Source organism: Phoxinus phoxinus, assembly GCF_949152265.1.
Source record: "Phoxinus phoxinus genome assembly, chromosome: 17".
Taxonomy (NCBI): domain Eukaryota; kingdom Metazoa; phylum Chordata; class Actinopteri; order Cypriniformes; family Leuciscidae; genus Phoxinus; species Phoxinus phoxinus.
Genome location: NC_136892.1, coordinates 32,373,240 through 32,392,992, shown reverse-complemented (window position 1 = coordinate 32,392,992; position 19,753 = coordinate 32,373,240). Strand labels below are relative to the sequence as shown.

The 19,753-nt window shown below is 39.3% G+C and overlaps 1 protein-coding gene across 1 annotated transcript; it reads right to left on the bottom strand.

Moving 5' to 3' along the window:
* Positions 1 to 1,011: 1,011 nt before the first annotated feature.
* Positions 1,012 to 19,616, bottom strand: fech (ferrochelatase). Its single transcript, XM_079584982.1, has 11 exons — positions 19,355 to 19,616; positions 17,630 to 17,738; positions 15,081 to 15,200; positions 14,410 to 14,558; positions 11,441 to 11,575; positions 7,177 to 7,283; positions 6,018 to 6,116; positions 5,816 to 5,923; positions 4,023 to 4,187; positions 2,670 to 2,729; positions 1,012 to 1,575 (listed from the first exon to the last, which is right to left on the bottom strand). Exons 1-11 carry the CDS (start codon positions 19,389 to 19,391, stop codon positions 1,441 to 1,443), a joined length of 1,224 nt encoding a protein of 407 aa, XP_079441108.1. The 5' UTR covers positions 19,392 to 19,616; the 3' UTR covers positions 1,012 to 1,440.
* Between the last annotated feature and the right edge of the window lie 137 nt (positions 19,617 to 19,753).

Genomic DNA, 19,753 nt, shown 5'->3' with positions numbered 1-19,753 from the left:
CACACTCTCTCTCTCCACATCTGTCCTTTCCAATCGGCCATCTGATCAGTCTCTCCCCAACAGAATCACTCACTGGTTCATTTCTCCTTTCTGCTCCATCATCCCCCTGTTTCTCTCTCTCTCTCTCTCTCTCTGCAGAAATCAATGCTCTCTCTCAATTAGAGGTCACAGAGCCGCTGCAGTTACAATTTTCAATTACCAGGAGGATCCAGCGGCCCCAGAGCAACACACACACACACACACACGCTCACACACACACACACACACGCGCTCGCACACACACACAAGCACTCGCACACACACACACACACACACACGCTCGCACGCACACAATGAAAAAAAAAAAACTGTTCCAACAAGAGTAATTTTATTTATGCACAATATAATTTATTAATAATATTCATTATTTCTTTTCATTTTGAGGTGAAAATGGTGTGGATGTTTTCTTGAGATTAACAGGCCATGATATATAGAGAGAAACAACAGGAAATGACATAAACGACAAGGGACCTGTTACAGGAAATGGAAGACATGTGTAGGAAACTTTTACATGCAAACATTTCTAGATCATGTGACTCAAAAGACGCTTAAACACACAAACTGAAGCGGTTTCTAATCTGATCATACACAACGTTTGTCTACAACACGACACTGCGTTAAAGCGAGGCTGACGGACGCGTGAAGGCACGAGACGTGAAGCCTAGGCAACGGTCAGAGTGAGAGGGGGGCCGCAGGGGTCAAAGGTCAGAGACTGGGGTCAAAGAAAGAGTTCTGCCATCAAACCCATATGACTTCACTCCTAACCCTATAAAACTTAAACTACTGTATCATAATTAATAACCAACGGCCTCGACATGATCAAAACCTGTTGCACGCAATCATGAGGATTTCTTTTAGCAAGTAAACGTCATTTTAGTGTAATTGTACAAACGTCCACCTTTATGGATTTTTTTATCAAGTACACATGAGCATAAGATTGATATTGTTAGTAATATTTCAACTGAAAGCAGGTTTATTTGATTATCCAGACATAATTTAATAGAAAAGTATCAAATATGTTCATCTCTCAAACATCCGTGTATCACATTGCATTATATATTTTAAAACTACAGAGATTTGATCACAAAACAAAGCATTTCAATATCATCTTATGCTGTATATAATAGCTATAAAAGCCGGATGTATCAAATATGATACTCAACAAAGAACACACGCAAATTTCTTTGTTTTTTCAGATTCTTTATATTCTGTTTAAATGTTTCATTGATTTCTCTGATTATTATGTCATGACATATGACTCGAGCATTATGTTCAACTACATTCAGTCACATGATGCTTTAATGGTGTTTTCAGCTCAATATCTCCACAGAAGAAACACAATCACACAGGTTTAAACCGCATGAATGAATCTGGTCCTGATGAGAGGTCAGAGGTCAGAGGTCAGGGTTTCTGGCTGGCGAAGAAGGCCTTGGCCTGCCCACAGGTGGGGTTCACACACAGCGGACAGCGGAGGGTCAGCTGACGGGAACACGACTCGTCGGACTTCAGATGAGACTGAACCAGATCAGCCAACGCCTGAGAGAACCAGAGAGAGACCACGAGAGGTTACATGCTTGTTCCGTGACAAAACCTAGTGAGGGGGCACTGCATAGGGGGCGGGGCACTGCATAATAAATGCCCCGCCCAGTACACTGCATAGGGGGCGGGGCACTGCATAGGGGGCGGGGCACTGCATAATAAATGCCCGGCCCAGTACACTGCATAGGGGGCGGGGCACTGCATAGGGGGCGGGGCACTGCATAATAAATGCCCCGCCCAGTACACTGCATAGGGGGCGGGGCGGGGCACTGCATAGGGGGCGGGGCACTGCATAATAAATGCCCCGCCCAGTACACTGCATTGGGGGCGGGGCGGGGCACTGCATAATAAATGCCCCGCCCAGTACACTGCATAGGGGGCCCGCGGCACTCATAGGGGGCGGGGCACTGCATAGGGGGCGGGGCACTGCATAATAAATGCTCCGCCCAGTACACTGCATAGGGGGCAGGGCACTGAATAGGGGGCCCGCGGCACTCATAGGGGGCGGGGCACTGCATAGGGGGCGGGGCACTGCATAATAAATGCCCCGCCCAGTACACTGCATAGGGGGCAGGGCACTGAATAGGGGGCCCGCGGCACTCATAGGGGGCGGGGCACTGCAGGGCATAGAGGGCGGGGCACTGCATACAGTGCATAGTGGGGCGGGGCACTCATAGGGGGCGGGGCACTGCAGGGCATAGGGGGCGGGGCACTGCATATCTAATATGATGATTTGATGCTCAATTTCATGATTATAAGCAATGTTGAAAACAGTTCATATTTTTGTGAAAACCTTGATACATTTTATTTTACAGGATTCTTTGATGAATAGAAAGTTGTAAAGAACAGCATTTAAATTTGAAAGAGAACATTTTGGAACATCATAAATGTCTTCCTGGTTTTATGATCACTTTTGATCGGTTTTATGAATCCTTGATGAATACAAGTATTGATTTCTTAAAAAACAATCTTACTGATACACACACACGAGAGAGAGAGTGTGTGTGTATATATATATCAAAACCGTGTATGTGGGTAAATATTGATATTATGTGAAGTGATGATGTTATTGCTGCTGTAGAGACTCTTACCCTGAAGAACAGAGGATTTCCATTGAGAGATTCTGCTCGTCTGATGTTCTCCACTCCACACTGAAAATAATATAATAGGTTGTTAATGCTTTGAATTAATTTTATTTTTATATGTTTTTGTTTTCAATTTAATTTTAAAGTTTAAGTAATTTTATTATTATTTAGTAATTATTATTATTTATTTTTTTAATATGTCTATATATTTTTTATTTTTAGTTTAAAGTAATTCACCAAATTTTGCCTTGGCAACTAGCTGAAAGCCTGGTGACGTTATTACTCAAAATGTGCACACAAATCCCCCTTTCACATGCCATATTAACCAATAACATCACAGTCTAAAAAGTTACATATTATTTTAAGGTGTTCTTGTTACAATGTAACTATACACAACTTTTAAAAAGTCTCTTCTGCTCACCAAACTTTTGTTTATTTGATCAAATATACAGTAAAAACAGTGACATATTATTCCAGTGTAAATCATCAGTTTTCTATGTGAATATACAGTAAAGTGTAATTTATTCCTGTGATCAAAGCTGAATTTATCATCATTACTCCAGTCTTCAGTGTCACATGATCCTTCACTAATCAGTGTAATATGATGATTTGATGCTCATAAACATTTATGATTATTATCAGTGTTAAAAACAGTTCATATTTCTGTGGAAACTGTGAAACATTTTATTTTTCAGGATTCTCTGATGAATAGAAAGAGAGAACAGCATTCAAAAGAACAGCATTTATTTTAAATAGTATCTTTGTAACATTATAAATGTCTTTACTGTCACTTTTGATCAATGCATCCTTGATGAATAAAAGTTACTTAAAAATAAAACTTTTGACCGGTAGTATAACATGTACTATAGGGTTCGGGTTTGCTTTATAATATATACAATAATGATATACATAATATATTATACATATTATTATACAAAATGTATTATTAATAATAGAGTAGAATTACTATTACTAATAATATAAATAATATTAATCTAAATTTATAGAATATAACAATAATGATTTACATAATATATTATTATATAAATACTATCATGGAAGTATAAAATCATATTACTTTAAATGTTACTTCAACTTTATATAACTATTACTATTAATAGCCATATAAATAGTATTACTATAATTCATATGACAGTGATGATAAACATAATATAAATATCAGTTTTTAATAATCGCGCGCACACACACACACACACACACACACGCACACACGCACACACGCACACACGCACACACGCACACACACACACACACACACACACACACACACACACACACACACACACACACACACACACGCACACACACACACACACACACGCACACACACGCACACACCTCTTCTCCGAGGATCTGTGAGTACTCGATGTCGAGCTCGTGCAGTGTTTCGATGTGGTCGCTGGTGAAGGCGATGGGAACCAGCAGGAGATTCTTCTTCCCGCGCTCACACAGGCCCTTGATGACATCATCAGTCTGCGGCCCCATCCACGGCATCGGCCCCACCTACAGGAGCCCAGCAGGGACACAATTCACCATCACACGCACAGCTATGGGAGTCCATTTACAACACATGAGAGAGAGAGAGAAATCATGCTTTTGTAAATCATAATTATGACATACCCAACAATAGTACGAAGAAATTATTATTTAAAAAGACTCCTTCGCCTTTATCTCAATTTCAACTCATGTCATAATTATAATATAAAAGGTCAAAATCGTAGTATGTCATAATTAAGATTTACCAAAGCAAGATGTGTCAGAAACGGGCTTCAATACTGCAGTGCAGTTACAGCCAATGACCACTAGATGCCTCTGTTTATCAGCTGCTCTAAAACTACAATCGAAATCATTATAAAAAACAAAACAAAAGTCCTCAAATATTATACTTTACAGAAAGTACAGACACTGAGTGCAAACTTTACTCAATTAAAAGGATCTGACACTTATAAAAAAATTATAAAAAAAGTGCAAACTATTAAATTTTTTTTATCATTCTGAATCATCTTCATGCTAAGTTAATTAAATTGCATAAATTGTTTTGTCAGACAGACATACAGAGGTTTGGGTTAAAGGGGGAAAACTAAAAATGATCAAGATAATAATAACGAGACTTTTTCAAGACGAAAAATATAATTGTAGGGAGTACAGAAACGCAATCAAGTAAAAATTAAAAAGTAGTCAGTTTAACTTGCACTAGAGTAACGTACAGACCGCACAAAATAATACAAAAAAAATTACTCTTTACAATCAAACATTACATGAGTTAAACAACATCTGGATGTGTGTCTCATTAGCTCATTTTATATTTGGATTTTTTTTTCTGTTTCTGAAATGAGATGCAGAAAAGCCAATTCAATCAGTTATGTTTCCAGCCACATATTTATATTTTGGGATATCGCATAAAAATAATAACCTGGACAGAAACGCCAAGATGCGCATAAATCCTAAAATTGCTCATAAAAACGTATGCGCTCAAATGAAGTGGATGCAATTTTTATCGGCTTAAAAAAACATGCACATAAACTACAATGTAAACACGTTTGATGAATAAATCCCTCGATGAGCAACAAGTGACTCATGAGAGGCTGTGATTGGATAACTGGAGTAACCGGCGGACCAATCACATCTCAGCATCTTTGTGACCCTGGACCACAAAACCAGTCACATGGGTAATTTTTGGGAAATATAGATGTATACATCATCAGAAATCTGAATAAATAATCTCTCCATTGATGTGTGGTTTGTTAGGATAGGACAATATTTGGTCGAGACACAACTATTGAAAATCTGGAATCTGAGGAGCAAAAAAATGTAAACATTGAGAAAATATGCTTTAAAGTTGTGCATTTATGTTCACGATTGTGCTGCATTCACTCACAGAAATACATGTTTTATATATTTACGGTAGGCCATTTACTAAATATCTTCATGGAACATGATCTTAATATACTCATGATTTTTGGCATAAAAGAAAAATTTATAATTTTGACCCATACAATGTATAGTTGCTATTGCCACAGATATACCCGTGCGGCTCCAGACTGGGTTTGTGATCCAGGAACACGTGTTAAATTCGCAATTTTGGATGGAAACACAGCTATTGACATGTGGCTTTATGAAGTGATCGTGACCTTTGACTGCCAGACGAGTCTGTACGGGTTACAGTGGCCTAATCGCTCCATCACCCTCTGAACTGTAGCGCCAACCTCCTGTGGGTACGGGTCGCCCCTGTTCACCACCTAAACACACACACACACACACACACACACACACAGTTCAGTACTTCTCAGTGGAAACAACACACCAGCGCGTCAGACGTTGTGTGTGACTCACAGAGAGCGGCAGGGAGTGAGCCGAGAACAGAATCACCACATCGTCTCTCTTCTCCGGAGGAAACTTCTCCAGCTCATTACGGATATGATCAGAAAAACACTGGAAGAAAACACAAATCATCTTTCATTGCAGCGAGAGACGTGACGGAATAATGATGCTGACAGCGAGAGAGCAGCAGACAACTAAAGATGAGAGCAAGAGTATTCAGATGAACTATAAATGATTAATAAAATAACATTTATATTGAATTATTAAAAAAAGATTAATACAATAATACATATTTATATTGAATAAGGCAAATGTGCATCCCAAAGCATCTTCAAAAGTTTAAAATCTTTAAAATTTTGGCAATTCAAATGATCAATGTTAATATTTTATATATATATATATATATATTAAAAAATATTAATACAATAATACATATTTATATTGAATAAGGCAAATGTGCATCCCAAAGCATCTTCAAAAGTTCAAAATCTTTTACATTTTGTCAATTCAAATGATCATTATTAATATTATATATATATATATATTTTTTTTAAATATGAATACAATACATATTTATATTGAATAAGGAAAATGTGCATCCCAAAGCATCTTCAAAAGTTCTAAATGTTTAAAATTGTGTCAATTCAAATGATAAATATTATTATTAATATTATATATATAACAAAATATTAATACAATAATACATATTTATATTAAATAAGTAAAATGTGCATCCCAAAGCATCTTCAAAAGTTCAAAATCTTTTACATTTTGTCAATTCAAATGATCATTATTAATATTATATATATATATATTTTTTTTTAAATATTAATACAATACATATTTATATTGAATAAGGAAAATGTGCATCCCAAAGCATCTTCAAAAGTTCAAAATCTTTTACATTTTGTCAATTCAAATGATCAATATTATATATATATATATATATATATATATATATATATATATATATATATAAAATAAAAAAATATTAATACAATAATACAAATTTATATTGAATAAGGCAAATGTGCATCTTCAAAAGTTTTTTCTTTAATTAACATTTTGTCAATTAAAATGCATTTGACAAATCACCTGGATAAACAGTAAATCTAGTTGACTTTACTAAACTCCAAAAACATTAGTGTTCAGTGTGATCGTCATGCGTTACCTCAATCAGCAGAGGGTGTGTGGGCCACCTGTCAATCACACTCCAGCGCATCTTTGGTCTGTCAGCGCGGTCATTGTAGTATCTGTATATAGCGTTCAGACTGCTGCCTGAACACACACACGTTCACAGATTACACTTCAGACGCATCAGAAAGATGATTTTACAAAAACATGAAGCAATTACAAACCCTACGGGTCAGATCTACTAACGGCTTGAGCCAGAGCAGACGCTCTTCAGGCGCTAAAAACTACTAGGATTTACTGAAGACACGCAAGGAAACATTAGCAATGGATAGTTATTTTTGTGGCCTAACTTATTGCATATGTAGGAAATTTATTTTTCAGATGCAAAATCTATGGGAGGAGGGCATTCTGCCGTTTACAAAGTCTTGATGTGTTTAGTCTCCACTAGAACAGGTTTTCCAGCTTGAATGTTGATTATTCTCCTCATATTCTCCATTGTTGCGGCTCCTCTCTTCCCAGTCTGTCAGTAACGCTCTGTTTACTTCCTGTCTCTATGAAGCCCCGCCTTCTGAAAAGCACACTGTGCTCTGATTGGTCGGCGGGAGCAGTGTGTTGTGATTGGTCGAGCGCTTCGAGTGTGTTTGGGAAATGCCCCGCCCCTTACCATAAGCACCAGTTTAGCACACTACTAACTAACTCAACCAGGCCCCGCCCCTTTATTCTGCGTATTAATTATTATGAGGAGGAATATTGTGACGTGTTCCCGGAAGAAACTCGAGACTACAATGGAGGCGTTTCAGGAGTTCAGAAACACTGACTCTGATATAGAGAAGAACTCCCACTGGAGGGACTTTGTGCTTTGGAACTTTGCAGAGCTTTTTACTAAGGTTTACTGGTATTTTCCACTATTTTATTCCTCTGAGGTTTTCTCTTTTGTAATGTCTCTTAATCATCTCTCTTTCTACAGTCTTTCTTCAAATCTCCCCGATCGCGAGTGGACACGCCCCCTACAGCAGATTGGCTCTCTCTCTCCTCCCTATTATGAGTGGACACGCCCCCTACTGCTGATTGCCTCTCTCTCTCCTCCCTATTATGAGTGGACACGCCCCCTACTGCTGATTGCCTCTCTCTCCTCCCTATTATGAGTGGACACGCCCCCTACTGCTGATTGCCTCTCTCCTCCCTATTATGAGTGGACACGCCCCCTACTGCTGATTGCCTTTCTCTCCTCCCTATTATGAGTGGAGACGCCCCCTACTGCTGATTGCCTCTCTCTCTCCTCCCTATTATGAGTGGACACGCCCCCTACTGCTGATTGCCTCTCTCCTCCCTATTATGAGTGGACACGCCCCCTACTGCTGATTGCCTCTTTCTCTCCTCCCTATTATGAGTGGACACGCCCCCTACTGCTGATTGCCTCTTTCTCTCCTCCCTATTATGAGTGGACACGCCCCCTACTGCTGATTGCCTCTCTCTCTCCTCCCTATTATGAGTGGACACGCCCCCTACTGCTGATTGCCTCTCTCTCTCCTCCCTATTATGAGTGGACACGCCCCCTACTGCTGATTGCCTCTCTCTCTCCTCCCTATTATGAATGGACACGCCCCCTACTGCTGATTGCCTCTCTCTCTCCTCCCTATTATGAGTGGACACACCCCCTACTGCTGATTGCCTCTTTCTCTCCTCCCTATTATGAGTGGACACGCCCCCTACTGCTGATTGCCTCTCTCCTCCCTATTATGAGTGGACACACCCCCTACTGCTGATTGCCTCTCTCTCTCCTCCCTATTATGAGTGGACACGCCCCCTACTGCTGATTGCCTCTCTCTCTCCTCCCTATTATGAGTGGACACGCCCCCTACTGCTGATTGCCTCTCTCTCCTCCCTATTATGAGTGGACACGCCCCCTACTGCTGATTGCCTCTCTCCTCCCTATTATGAGTGGACACACCCCCTACTGCTGATTGCCTCTCTCTCTCCTCCCTATTATGAGTGGACACGCCCCCTACTGCTGATTGCCTCTCTCTCTCCTCCCTATTATGAGTGGACACGCCCCCTACTGCTGATTGCCTCTCTCTCTCCTCCCTATTATGAATGGACACGCCCCCTACTGCTGATTGCCTCTCTCTCTCCTCCCTATTATGAGTGGACACACCCCCTACTGCTGATTGCCTCTTTCTCTCCTCCCTATTATGAGTGGACACGCCCCCTACTGCTGATTGCCTCTTTCTCTCCTCCCTATTATGAGTGGACACACCCCCTACTGCTGATTGCCTCTTTCTCTCCTCCCTATTATGAGTGGACACGCCCCCTACTGCTGATTGCCTCTCTCTCTCCTACCTATTATGAATGGACACGCCCCCTACTGCTGATTGCCTCTCTCTCTCCTCCCTATTATGAGTGGACACGCCCCCTACTGCTGATTGCCTCTTTCTCTCCTCCCTATTATGAGTGGACACGCCCCCTACTGCTGATTGCCTCTTTCTCTCCTCCCTATTATGAGTGGACACGCCCCCTACTGCTGATTGCCTCTTTCTCTCCTCCCTATTATGAGTGGACACGCCCCCTACTGCTGATTGCCTCTTTCTCTCCTCCCTATTATGAGTGGACACGCCCCCTACTGCTGATCGCCTCTTTCTCTCCTCCCTATTATGAGTGGACACGCCCCCTACTGCTGATTGCCTCTCTCTCTCTTCCCTATTATGAGTGGACACGCCCCCTACTGCTGATTGCCTCTCTCTCTCTTCCCTATTATGAGTGGACACGCCCCCTACTGCTGATTGCCTCTTTCTCTCCTCCCTATTATGAGTGGACACGCCCCCTACTGCTGATTGCCTCTCTCTCTCTTCCCTATTATGAGTGGACACGCCCCCTACTGCTGATTGCCTCTCTCTCTCTTCCCTATTATGAGTGGACACGCCCCCTACTGCTGATTGCCTCTTTCTCTCCTCCCTATTATGAGTGGACACGCCCCCTACTGCTGATTGCCTCTCTCTCTCTTCCCTATTATGAGTGGACACGCCCCCTACTGCTGATTGCCTCTCTCTCTCTTCCCTATTATGAGTGGACACGCCCCCTACTGCTGATTGCCTCTCTCTCTTCCCTATTATGAGTGGACACGCCCCCTACTGCTGATTGCCTCTTTCTCTCCTCCCTATTATGAGTGGACACGCCCCCTACTGCTGATTGCCTCTCTCTCTCTTCCCTATTATGAGTGGACACGCCCCCTACTGCTGATTGCCTCTCTCTCTCCTCCCTATTATGAGTGGACACGCCCCCTACTGCTGATTGCCTCTTTCTCTCCTCCCTATTATGAGTGGACACGCCCCCTACTGCTGATTGCCTCTCTCTCCTCCCTATTATGAGTGGACACGCCCCCTACTGCTGATTGCCTTTCTCTCCTCCCTATTATGAGTGGAGACGCCCCCTACTGCTGATTGCCTCTCTCTCTCCTCTCTATTATGAGTGGACACGCCCCCTACTGCTGATTGCCTCTCTCTCTCCTCCCTATTATGAGTGGACACGCCCCCTACTGCTGATTGCCTCTCTCTCCTCCCTATTATGAGTGGACACGCCCCCTACTGCTGATTGCCTCTCTCTCTCCTCCCTATTATGAGTGGACACGCCCCCTACTGCTGATTGCCTCTCTCTCTCCTCCCTATTATGAGTGGACACGCCCTCTACTGCTGATTGCCTCTCTCTCTCCTCCCTATTATGAGTGGACACGCCCCCTACTGCTGATTGCCTCTCTCTCTCCTCCCTATTATGAGTGGACACGCCCCCTACTGCTGATCGCCTCTCTCTCTCCTCACCCATCATGAGTGGACACGCCCCCTACTGCTGATTGCCTCTCTCTCTCCTCCCCATTATGAGTGGACACGCCCCCTACTGCTGATCGCCTCTCTCTCTCCTCCCTATTATGAGTGGACACGCCCCCTACTGCTGATTGCCTCTCTCACTCCTCCCTATTATGAGTGGACACGCCCCTACTGCTGATTGCCTCTCTCTCTCCTCCCTATTATGAGTGGACACGCCCCCTACTGCTGATTGCCTCTCTCTCTCCTCCCTATTATGAGTGGACACGCCCCCTACTGCTGATTGGCTACAAGTGTGTTGTTCTGCTCGGTCCGATCCACTCAGCAGAGTTTCTCAGAAATGGCTTACTGCACCTTTAATGTGCGCATTGTCAGTAGATCAGCCGCAGAACTTTCCACTCCCATCAGAGGAGTTCTGGGATTGCTAATCTGCCGTGTTTAGCCTCAGCTCTGTAAAGGTGTGACAGTGGTGTGAGCGAGCGGCACCTGTGGTAGAACAGCTGTATTGTGGGTATTGTGTGAAGGCCACGGCTCTCTCCACTCCATCCTTCTCCATCTGCTCGATGGCTTCCTCAGTCAGAGGACTCACGTACCGGAACCCGATGTAAAACTTGTGTGGAGCTACACAAACACACAGAGACAGATGATCAACACTGATTATCACTGGCTCATTTCATCACACACATTAATTATCACATTTAATCTTATACTACATCTTTACTTCGTCTGGTTTATTTAAAGTTCTTTTTTTTTTTTACTTTGTTGATTTTTGTTAAACTTGTTGATTGCTAGTTGCTTAGTTTATTCTGCAGTTTTTATTCTATTATAATTTACTTTTATTTTATTAATATTTTGAAATAATATTTTTATTTTTCATACTAATTTTAGTTTAATTTTTAGTAATTTCACTATGTGCTGTCATTTTATTATTATTATTATTTAAATATTGTTATTTAGTTTTCACTTATTTAAGTTTTAGATAGATTTAGTTATTTATTTCCAGTTAATATTACTCTAAAAAAAGCAATAAGCAATATTTCTAATTTCGTTTAGTTTAAGTTTTTTAACTAATATTTATATATTATTTAATTTAGCTTTATTTAAATTAACACAAATGTTTTAATAGTTTTAGTTAACGATAATAATCATGTTTTGCACAATTAATTGTTTTAATCTCTTATGTTGATAATAGCTGAATTTTAATTTTATTATTAGATTATTTAAATATTTTACTATAAATTGAGAGTTAATTTATCAGTTAATATGATTTGTTAATTAATTTGTTTGTTAATTCAACACATGCTTTGGAAATTCAAGCATTTTGTTGTAAATATTTAATATTTTTTTTATGCTCAGAACCAAATCATAACACAGTTACTGGCACATTTCCCCATCCTACTCAAGTTTTATTAATATTATTATTATTTTGAAGACTAATTATCTGATTAGCAGATTATTTAGCTGCTTTTAATTATTTTTAATATTATAATTAATTCATAATTTGTATTGTTGATATGACCAGACTGATTTATTTTCCTGATTTATACAGTTAGTTTACTGTACATTGAGAGTACTTTATTAGTTTACTTGAACACTTGATGTTATGGGATGACATTATAGCATATTGTTGGAAATATTTCATACGCAGGTTACTGTGGATCATAACTAAATCTTGTCTGTTCATGAAAAACTGCTAACCTTATGAAAAGAGGAATATGGTGCTTTTCAAGTAGGAAGTCCCACTGAAGTCATTCATGAGTTTATCAGAGGTGTGTGTGTGTGTGTGTGTGAGAGACACTCCTCTGAGGTTCATCTATCACTCACACACACACTCTTATCTCATCTTTATCAGCACTAAACACCGACTGCATATCTTTTCAGGGAAGACGACAGTTTGTCTGTTTGTCTCTGATTAGTTTATGATCCGTTAGTAAAGACACTCGACACATCAGACTCTCTCAAAGCTGGTCAGCATTACAATTTGAACGTTGCTTTGTATATTTTCAATATTTTATATGCCACAGACCAAGCTATACGTTTTCAGTTATAAAGACGATTCTGTTACAAAAATAATACTGCATATAATACAAATATTTCTATTAAATGCTTCTATTAGACTTTAAAAATAAAGGTTCTTTAGTTAGTTAATGAAGAGCTTTTACCATCCTTAGAATCCTTCAACTGCACAAAAGGTTATTTTTATGAGATTATTAAAATGGTTATTGGCATCGCTGTGAAAATTCCATTTCGGGATCTTTATGTTTAAGAGTTTATTAATTTTTTTATACCGACCATATGACTGTACTGTTAGGTGTGTGTGTGTATGTGTGTGTGTGTGTGTGCGTGTTTGTTTGCTTGTATGTATGCATGTATGTGTGTGTGTGTGTGTGTGTGTGTGTGTGTGTGTGTGTTTGTTTGCTTGTATGTATGTGTGTTTGTTTGCTTGTATGTATGCATGTATGTGTGTGTGTGTGTGTGTGTGTGTGTGTGCGTGTTTGTTTGCTTGTATGTATGTGTGTTTGTTTGCTTGTATGTATGCATGTATGTGTGTGTGTGTGTGTGTGTGTGTGTGTGCGTGTTTGTTTGCTTGTATGTATGTGTGTTTGTTTGCTTGTATGTATGCATGTATGTGTGTATGTGTGTGTGTGTGTGTTTGTTTGCTTGTATGTATATGTATTTATTTATTTATTTTTATTTATTTTATTTATTTAATGCTTTATTTCGAACATAAACATAAAACAAGTAACAAAAGAAAGTAAACTGAAAAATCAAAAAAACAAACAAACCAAACAATTTATGTTAATAATATGAAACCAACATGTCCGAAAAGGAGTAGGATGAAGCATAAGCTTATTAAAAGTTAATGCTTTCCGTCAGCAAATGACAGCCGCTTTCTGGCAAAGCGGTAAGGAAGGGTTTGAACAGAGAGATACGGTTTAGAGTGTTGTGGATTGCAAAAAATAATAAAAGAAACGAACAAATACATGGCGAGAGAAGTGTGGTCTCTACATGTGGTGTGCATGTGTATGTGTGTGTGTGTGTGTGTGTGTGTGTGCCTAATATGAATGCACGCATTTGTATGTGTGCGTGTATGAAAAAAAGTGTCCTAAATGAAAACTGTGCAACCCAATGTCACAAAAAAGACTTGTATAGATGTATTATATTTCATTTTTCAACTTTAAAGTGTTCGTGATTTTTCTGTTTTTTTCTAAATAAAAATCAGAAAATGTATTCTCGTTTTTTTTATTTTTGTCTATTTAAATTCTATTTACAAACTCACCACACACAATAACGGTCAATAACTGTAATTTGTCTGAAAAAGATAACACCTTGCACATGAAGATATTGCACATTGTTTTAGAATTTTACAGTAAAAAGAAATATATATATGTGAAAAACACCCATTTTATCTTCAGGTTCTAAAGGGTTAAGAGTCCAGGTGTATTGTGTCTCACCCGTCTCCGGACACATCTCGTCCAGGAGTTTGACCATCCCTTCGCCCTGCATGCTGGTCCAGGCTTTGATAGGAGAGCCTCCCCCGATCTTGCTGTACTGCTCCTGGATCTTCGGTGTGCGTCTCTTGGCAATGAAAGGGCCGAGTTTACTGCGACACACACACACACACACACACACACACGAGACCCTGGATCACTACACCAGTCTGGAGTCGCACGGGTATATCTGTGGCAATAGCAACTATACATTGTATGGGTCAAAATTATACATTTTTCTGTTATGCCAAAAATCATGAGGATATTAAGATCATGTTCATGAAGATATTTAGTAAATGTCCTACCGTAAATATATAAAACATGTATTTTTGTGAGTGAATGCAGCACAATCGTGAACATAAATGCACAACTTTAAAGCAGATTTTCTCAATGTTTACATTTTTTTGCTCCTCAGATTCCAGATTTTCAATAGTTGTGTCTCGACCAAATATTGTCATATCATAACAAACCACACATCAATGAAAAGCTTATTTATCCAGCTTTATATGATGTATACATCTCAATTTCAGAAAATTGACCCATGTGACTGGTTTTGTGGTCACATTTGAGAAGCTCTAGAAGACGCGACAGTGATCTGTGTGTGTGTTCACTCACTCCAGAGCAGAGATTCTTACTTTTGCACGGGAAGTTTCATGAGGTCCGTGTCCATGAAGAGCCGTAGGAGGAAGTCATGCACGTCCTCCAGTTTCTCCGGGCCGCCCATGTTCAACATCAGAATCCCTGTTTTGGGTTTTCTGCAGATGAAATGAATGAAGTCGATCAGCGGTGCATTTCCAACCAACAGCATATTGCAAACTAACGTGGTTGTGACTAGTTTATTTACAGTCAAACCTAAAATTATTCAGACACCAGATATAATTTTTGATATTTTTTTTTACTAGTGTGTGCAGTATACTTCATTTATGTAAGTGAGGAGAGCAAAATAAAGTAAACTGTGACATATTATACCAAAAAAAATTCTTCATACAGTGACTACCTGTAAAATGTATAAAGATTTGGGGCCAAACATGATTGGGAAACTTTGAGCTGATCATGTTTTCTTCAGTGTTTTGTCTTAAATTACTAATGCTCTTTTTACACACACACTGAACACAATGAAGCATTGCTTGGTCACTGGTTGAGCTAAACTGGTATTATCTAATTGTGTAGTTAAATTTACCAGCTGACAGATATTCAACTTATTCATGTGTGAGACAGTCTAACAGAAGGATGGACAAAACCTGTGTGTGTGTGTGTGTGTGTGTGTGTGTGTGTGTGTGTGTGTGAGACAGTCTAACAGAAGGATGGACAAAACCTGTGTGTTGTGTGTGTGTGAGACAGTCTAACAGAAGGATGGACAAAACCTGTGTGTTGTGTGTGTGTGTGTGTGTGTGTGTGTGTGTGTGTGTGTGTGAGACAGTCTAACAGAAGGATGGACAAAACCTGTGTGTGTGTGTGTGTGTGTGTGTGTGTGAGACAGTCTAACAGAAGGATGGACAAAACCTGTGTGTGTGTGTGTGTGTGTGTGTGAGACAGTCTAACAGAAGGATGGACAAAACCTGTGTGTGTGTGTGTGTGAGACAGTCTAACAGAAGGATGGACAAAACCTGTGTGTGTGTGTGTGTGTGTGAGACAGTCTAACAGAAGGATGGACAAAACCTGTGTGTGTGTGTGTGAGACAGTCTAACAGAAGGATGGACAAAACCTGTGTGTGTGTGTGTGTGTGTGTGTGTGTGTGTGTGTGTGAGACAGTCTAACAGAAGGATGGACAAAACCTGTGTGTGTGTGTGTGTGTGTGTGAGACAGTCTAACAGAAGGATGGACAAAACCTGTCAAATATCAACTGTGTGTGTGTGTGTGTGTGTGTGTGCGCGTGTGTGTGTGTGTGTGTGAGAGAGACAGTCTAACAGAAGGACGGACAAAACCAGTCAAATATCAACTGAGTTCTGCTCATATTTTATCACCATTTTCTAAACTATAGTGAATAAACCGTGGTAATGTGAGAAATGTAGAAGGTGTCTGAATAAATTTTGGTTTGACTGTGTATAGCGCATTTAATAACGACAAGCTGAGTGAGTGGAGGCGGAGCTCATTTGCATATTCATAGAACCATGTATAAAACAACTTTTAAATATGTAATTTTGGTGGTCTAAGATGAGTTTTAAGGGACAAATGATTGACTACAAGGGGACTTTAAAAATATTTGTCTTAAGCAAAGATGTGCAGTCAGAAGAGGCAGATCTTAAGGACAAAGGCACAAAATTCATGATTCTCTCTTAAGTTTTAAGCAATAATCAATGTAACTTAAGTTATACTCAATGGGAAGCCAGTGCAAACTAATCAAAACAGGAGAAATACTTTTTTTAGTCCCTTCTAAAAGTCTGGTGGCAGAATTTGGACAAACTGGAGGCGAAATAAACGAGATTGAACAACCCCTAAAATCTGCAGTAGTCCAGACTTGATGAAATAACGCATGGATTAATGGAGGAAAAGTCCATAAATTGAAGGATAACAACCATCTGAAGCTGAAAAACACTTTTTAGAGTTTATTTGTTTATCAAATACAAGTGTCGGGTTAAAAATGGCTCCCTTTTTTTTTTGCACAAGTGCCTACGGTATTTGTTAGCACTTCAGTCTTGGGAGTCATTTAATCAAAGAAAGTTATCCGACTTTTAACAAACAATCAAACAATGACTGGAGAGATATGTTCTTCTCATCTGTTTTTATTAGAAGATAAAGCTTTATGTCATCTGCATAACAATGATATGAAATCTGATGCAAAATACGAAAAATATTGGCTAATGGAGAGAGAACAAAACCGGGCCTAAGACGGAGCCCTGTGGCACACTTTAGATTTTACTATGAATGGGAGAAAGAACAACGTGCAATATCACAGAATAAACCCCGCCTTCTAAATAAAAGAGCCAATGGGCAATTGGTAAAGTTTCATTGGTGATTTCAAATATGAAATATAATGGTAAACAGCTTTGGAGAGTTTCCTCATTCAAAGAGACACTTGCATGAATGACTAAAAATGAGGCGATCATACTGTTTAAAGGCATAGCCTAACTATTAGATGTTTTTTTACAGAACTAGTGTTTGTTTTTATTTTTGAGCATGTGTGATCAGGTGATTTCCCAGCAGGCCTTGAGGCGCACAGGAAGACGTGAGTGTTTAATTGTACCTGTTCTCTTGAGTCTCTGGAGTGGGTGAAGTGGCGAACGCAGCGGCCGTCGACTGTCGTCTGAGAAACACACTCGTGCACAGACCCGCGGAGGGACTGCATCTGACCACTGAGACACACACACACACACACACACACACACACACACACACACACACACACACACACACACACACACACACACACACACACACACACACACACACACTTGCCCGTCAGTCACAAAATATGAAGGAAACACATGCATGACCAGAGCATATGCACATGAACACATGGTTTTGCAATCAAATTTATCACAAAAAAAAAAAATATATATATATATATATTAGGTTAATGAATAAATATTGGCATTGTGCACAAAAACAAGCATTACAAATCCACCCAAGCCTTGTTAAAAACCTGTATGACATCAAAAATACTTTGAGTCTGTATTTCATTTGATGAATTTTATAGTTCATTTTAGGGATGCATAACGATTACTAATCGCAACTAATCGTTTGCAGAATAAAAGTTTTTGTTTACATCATATATGTGTGTGTACTGTGTAAAATAATTATGTATTTATAAATACACACACATGCATGTACTGTATACATTAAAAAAATATTTACATGTTTATATACATTTTTATATTTTAATATAATTTATATTATATATAATTATAAATACTTAATATAGAAGTAGATTTTTTTCTTAAAATTATACATGCATGTTTGTGTATCGTTATGCAGCCCTAGTTCATTTAAAAATAAACCCAGCATTGATCATCTTTTTTAGTGTGAAAGGTCATACTTTTGTTTTTAATTACGAAGGGTCACAACTGCATTAAAAAAATACATAAATAACATGAAAATAAATAAAGGACTCGATAAAACTATACAGTGAATTTTTATTATATTATATTTAGGCCTACTTGTTTTTTGCATTATTTTTTTTAAACAATAAATTCACATGAAACATTGTTTTATAAATCAACTTAAATAATAAAAATATATATTTTGCATTTTTATACAATTTTCAATGCCAATAAAGCAAAAAATTCATTTAATTTAATTACTTATTTGATACATAAATTATGCGCTAATGAACTGTAAAGGCATTATACATGTAATATTGCATTCTGCCTTTGTGTGGTTTAGTAAGTTTATTGTCTATGTAATTTATTTCTTGCATTTTTCATTCTTAAATATTATTCATATCACATATTATTTTTGATTAGTACATATAATTTGCTCTATATTCTTCCAGACTGACCATAATTCCAGTGGCATGTTATGATATGATAAATACATAAAAGCATAATAATATCGCACGCGTCTCGTGTCGGAGCGCTGCAGTTGCGCCTCGCGGCCGCTAGGAGTCGCTGATGACGCAGTTACGCAAGTTGTAAAAGCATGACGTTGTGTAACATGATGTTTAACGCCACGGAAACTTTAACTCCCGCTTTTTGTTGACGATTCGCTCATGTTAACGTGGTGCACTCATTTTGAAACCAGCAAATGAAAACATATGTGCGAATATTGACTGAAGAGGGGAAAAACTGCAGAAAGAAACCAGAGGAAAGTCACCGAGACACTTTAACCTTCATGAACAGAGCTGACATAAACACAGCTCATTTAAGCCCTCATACTGCTCATTCTGCACGATTAATTACATTTATGATTACATAATCAACTCAATGAATGAATGTCTCGTGTGTGTATTTAGATTCATAAACACACTCACGCTGCATCAGCCGGCACGCGCCTCCCAAAACCGCCATTATTTACCGCTCGGATATAAAACCTCCTCGTATTCCAACGGTAGACAACAACGAGAAGCTTGACCTGAAGATTTAAAGCGCTTGCTTGTCTCTTCTGCCTCTCTAAATTCCGATATAGAGCTGCTGATCGGTGTCAGTGTTATCACGACGTGATGACGTGTGTCGCTGGCCCCGCCCCCCACGTACGTACACACCCTCCCGTGCACGTCATCACGCCAGGACAGCAGTGACTCGCGGTTTGTATGTAAAATTAGCTTCTCGCTGCTTCATTTGCGCGAATCAAACAGCACAAAAAACACACTTTGACAATCCACACAACAAGCATATATAATAGTACAGATATTTACATAAAAACGAAATAA

Coding starts and splice junctions, on each gene's coding strand:
- fech (XM_079584982.1), bottom strand. CDS start 19,391: ATGGCGGTTTTGGGAGGCGCGTGCCGGCTGATGCAGC. Junction 7,284..11,440: donor ATACAGCTGTTCTACCACAG/GTGCCGCTCGCT, acceptor GTGTGTGTTCAG/GCAGCAGTCTGAACGCTATA. Junction 5,924..6,017: donor CTCACTCCCTGCCGCTCTCT/GTGAGTCACACA, acceptor GTGTGTGTTTAG/GTGGTGAACAGGGGCGACCC.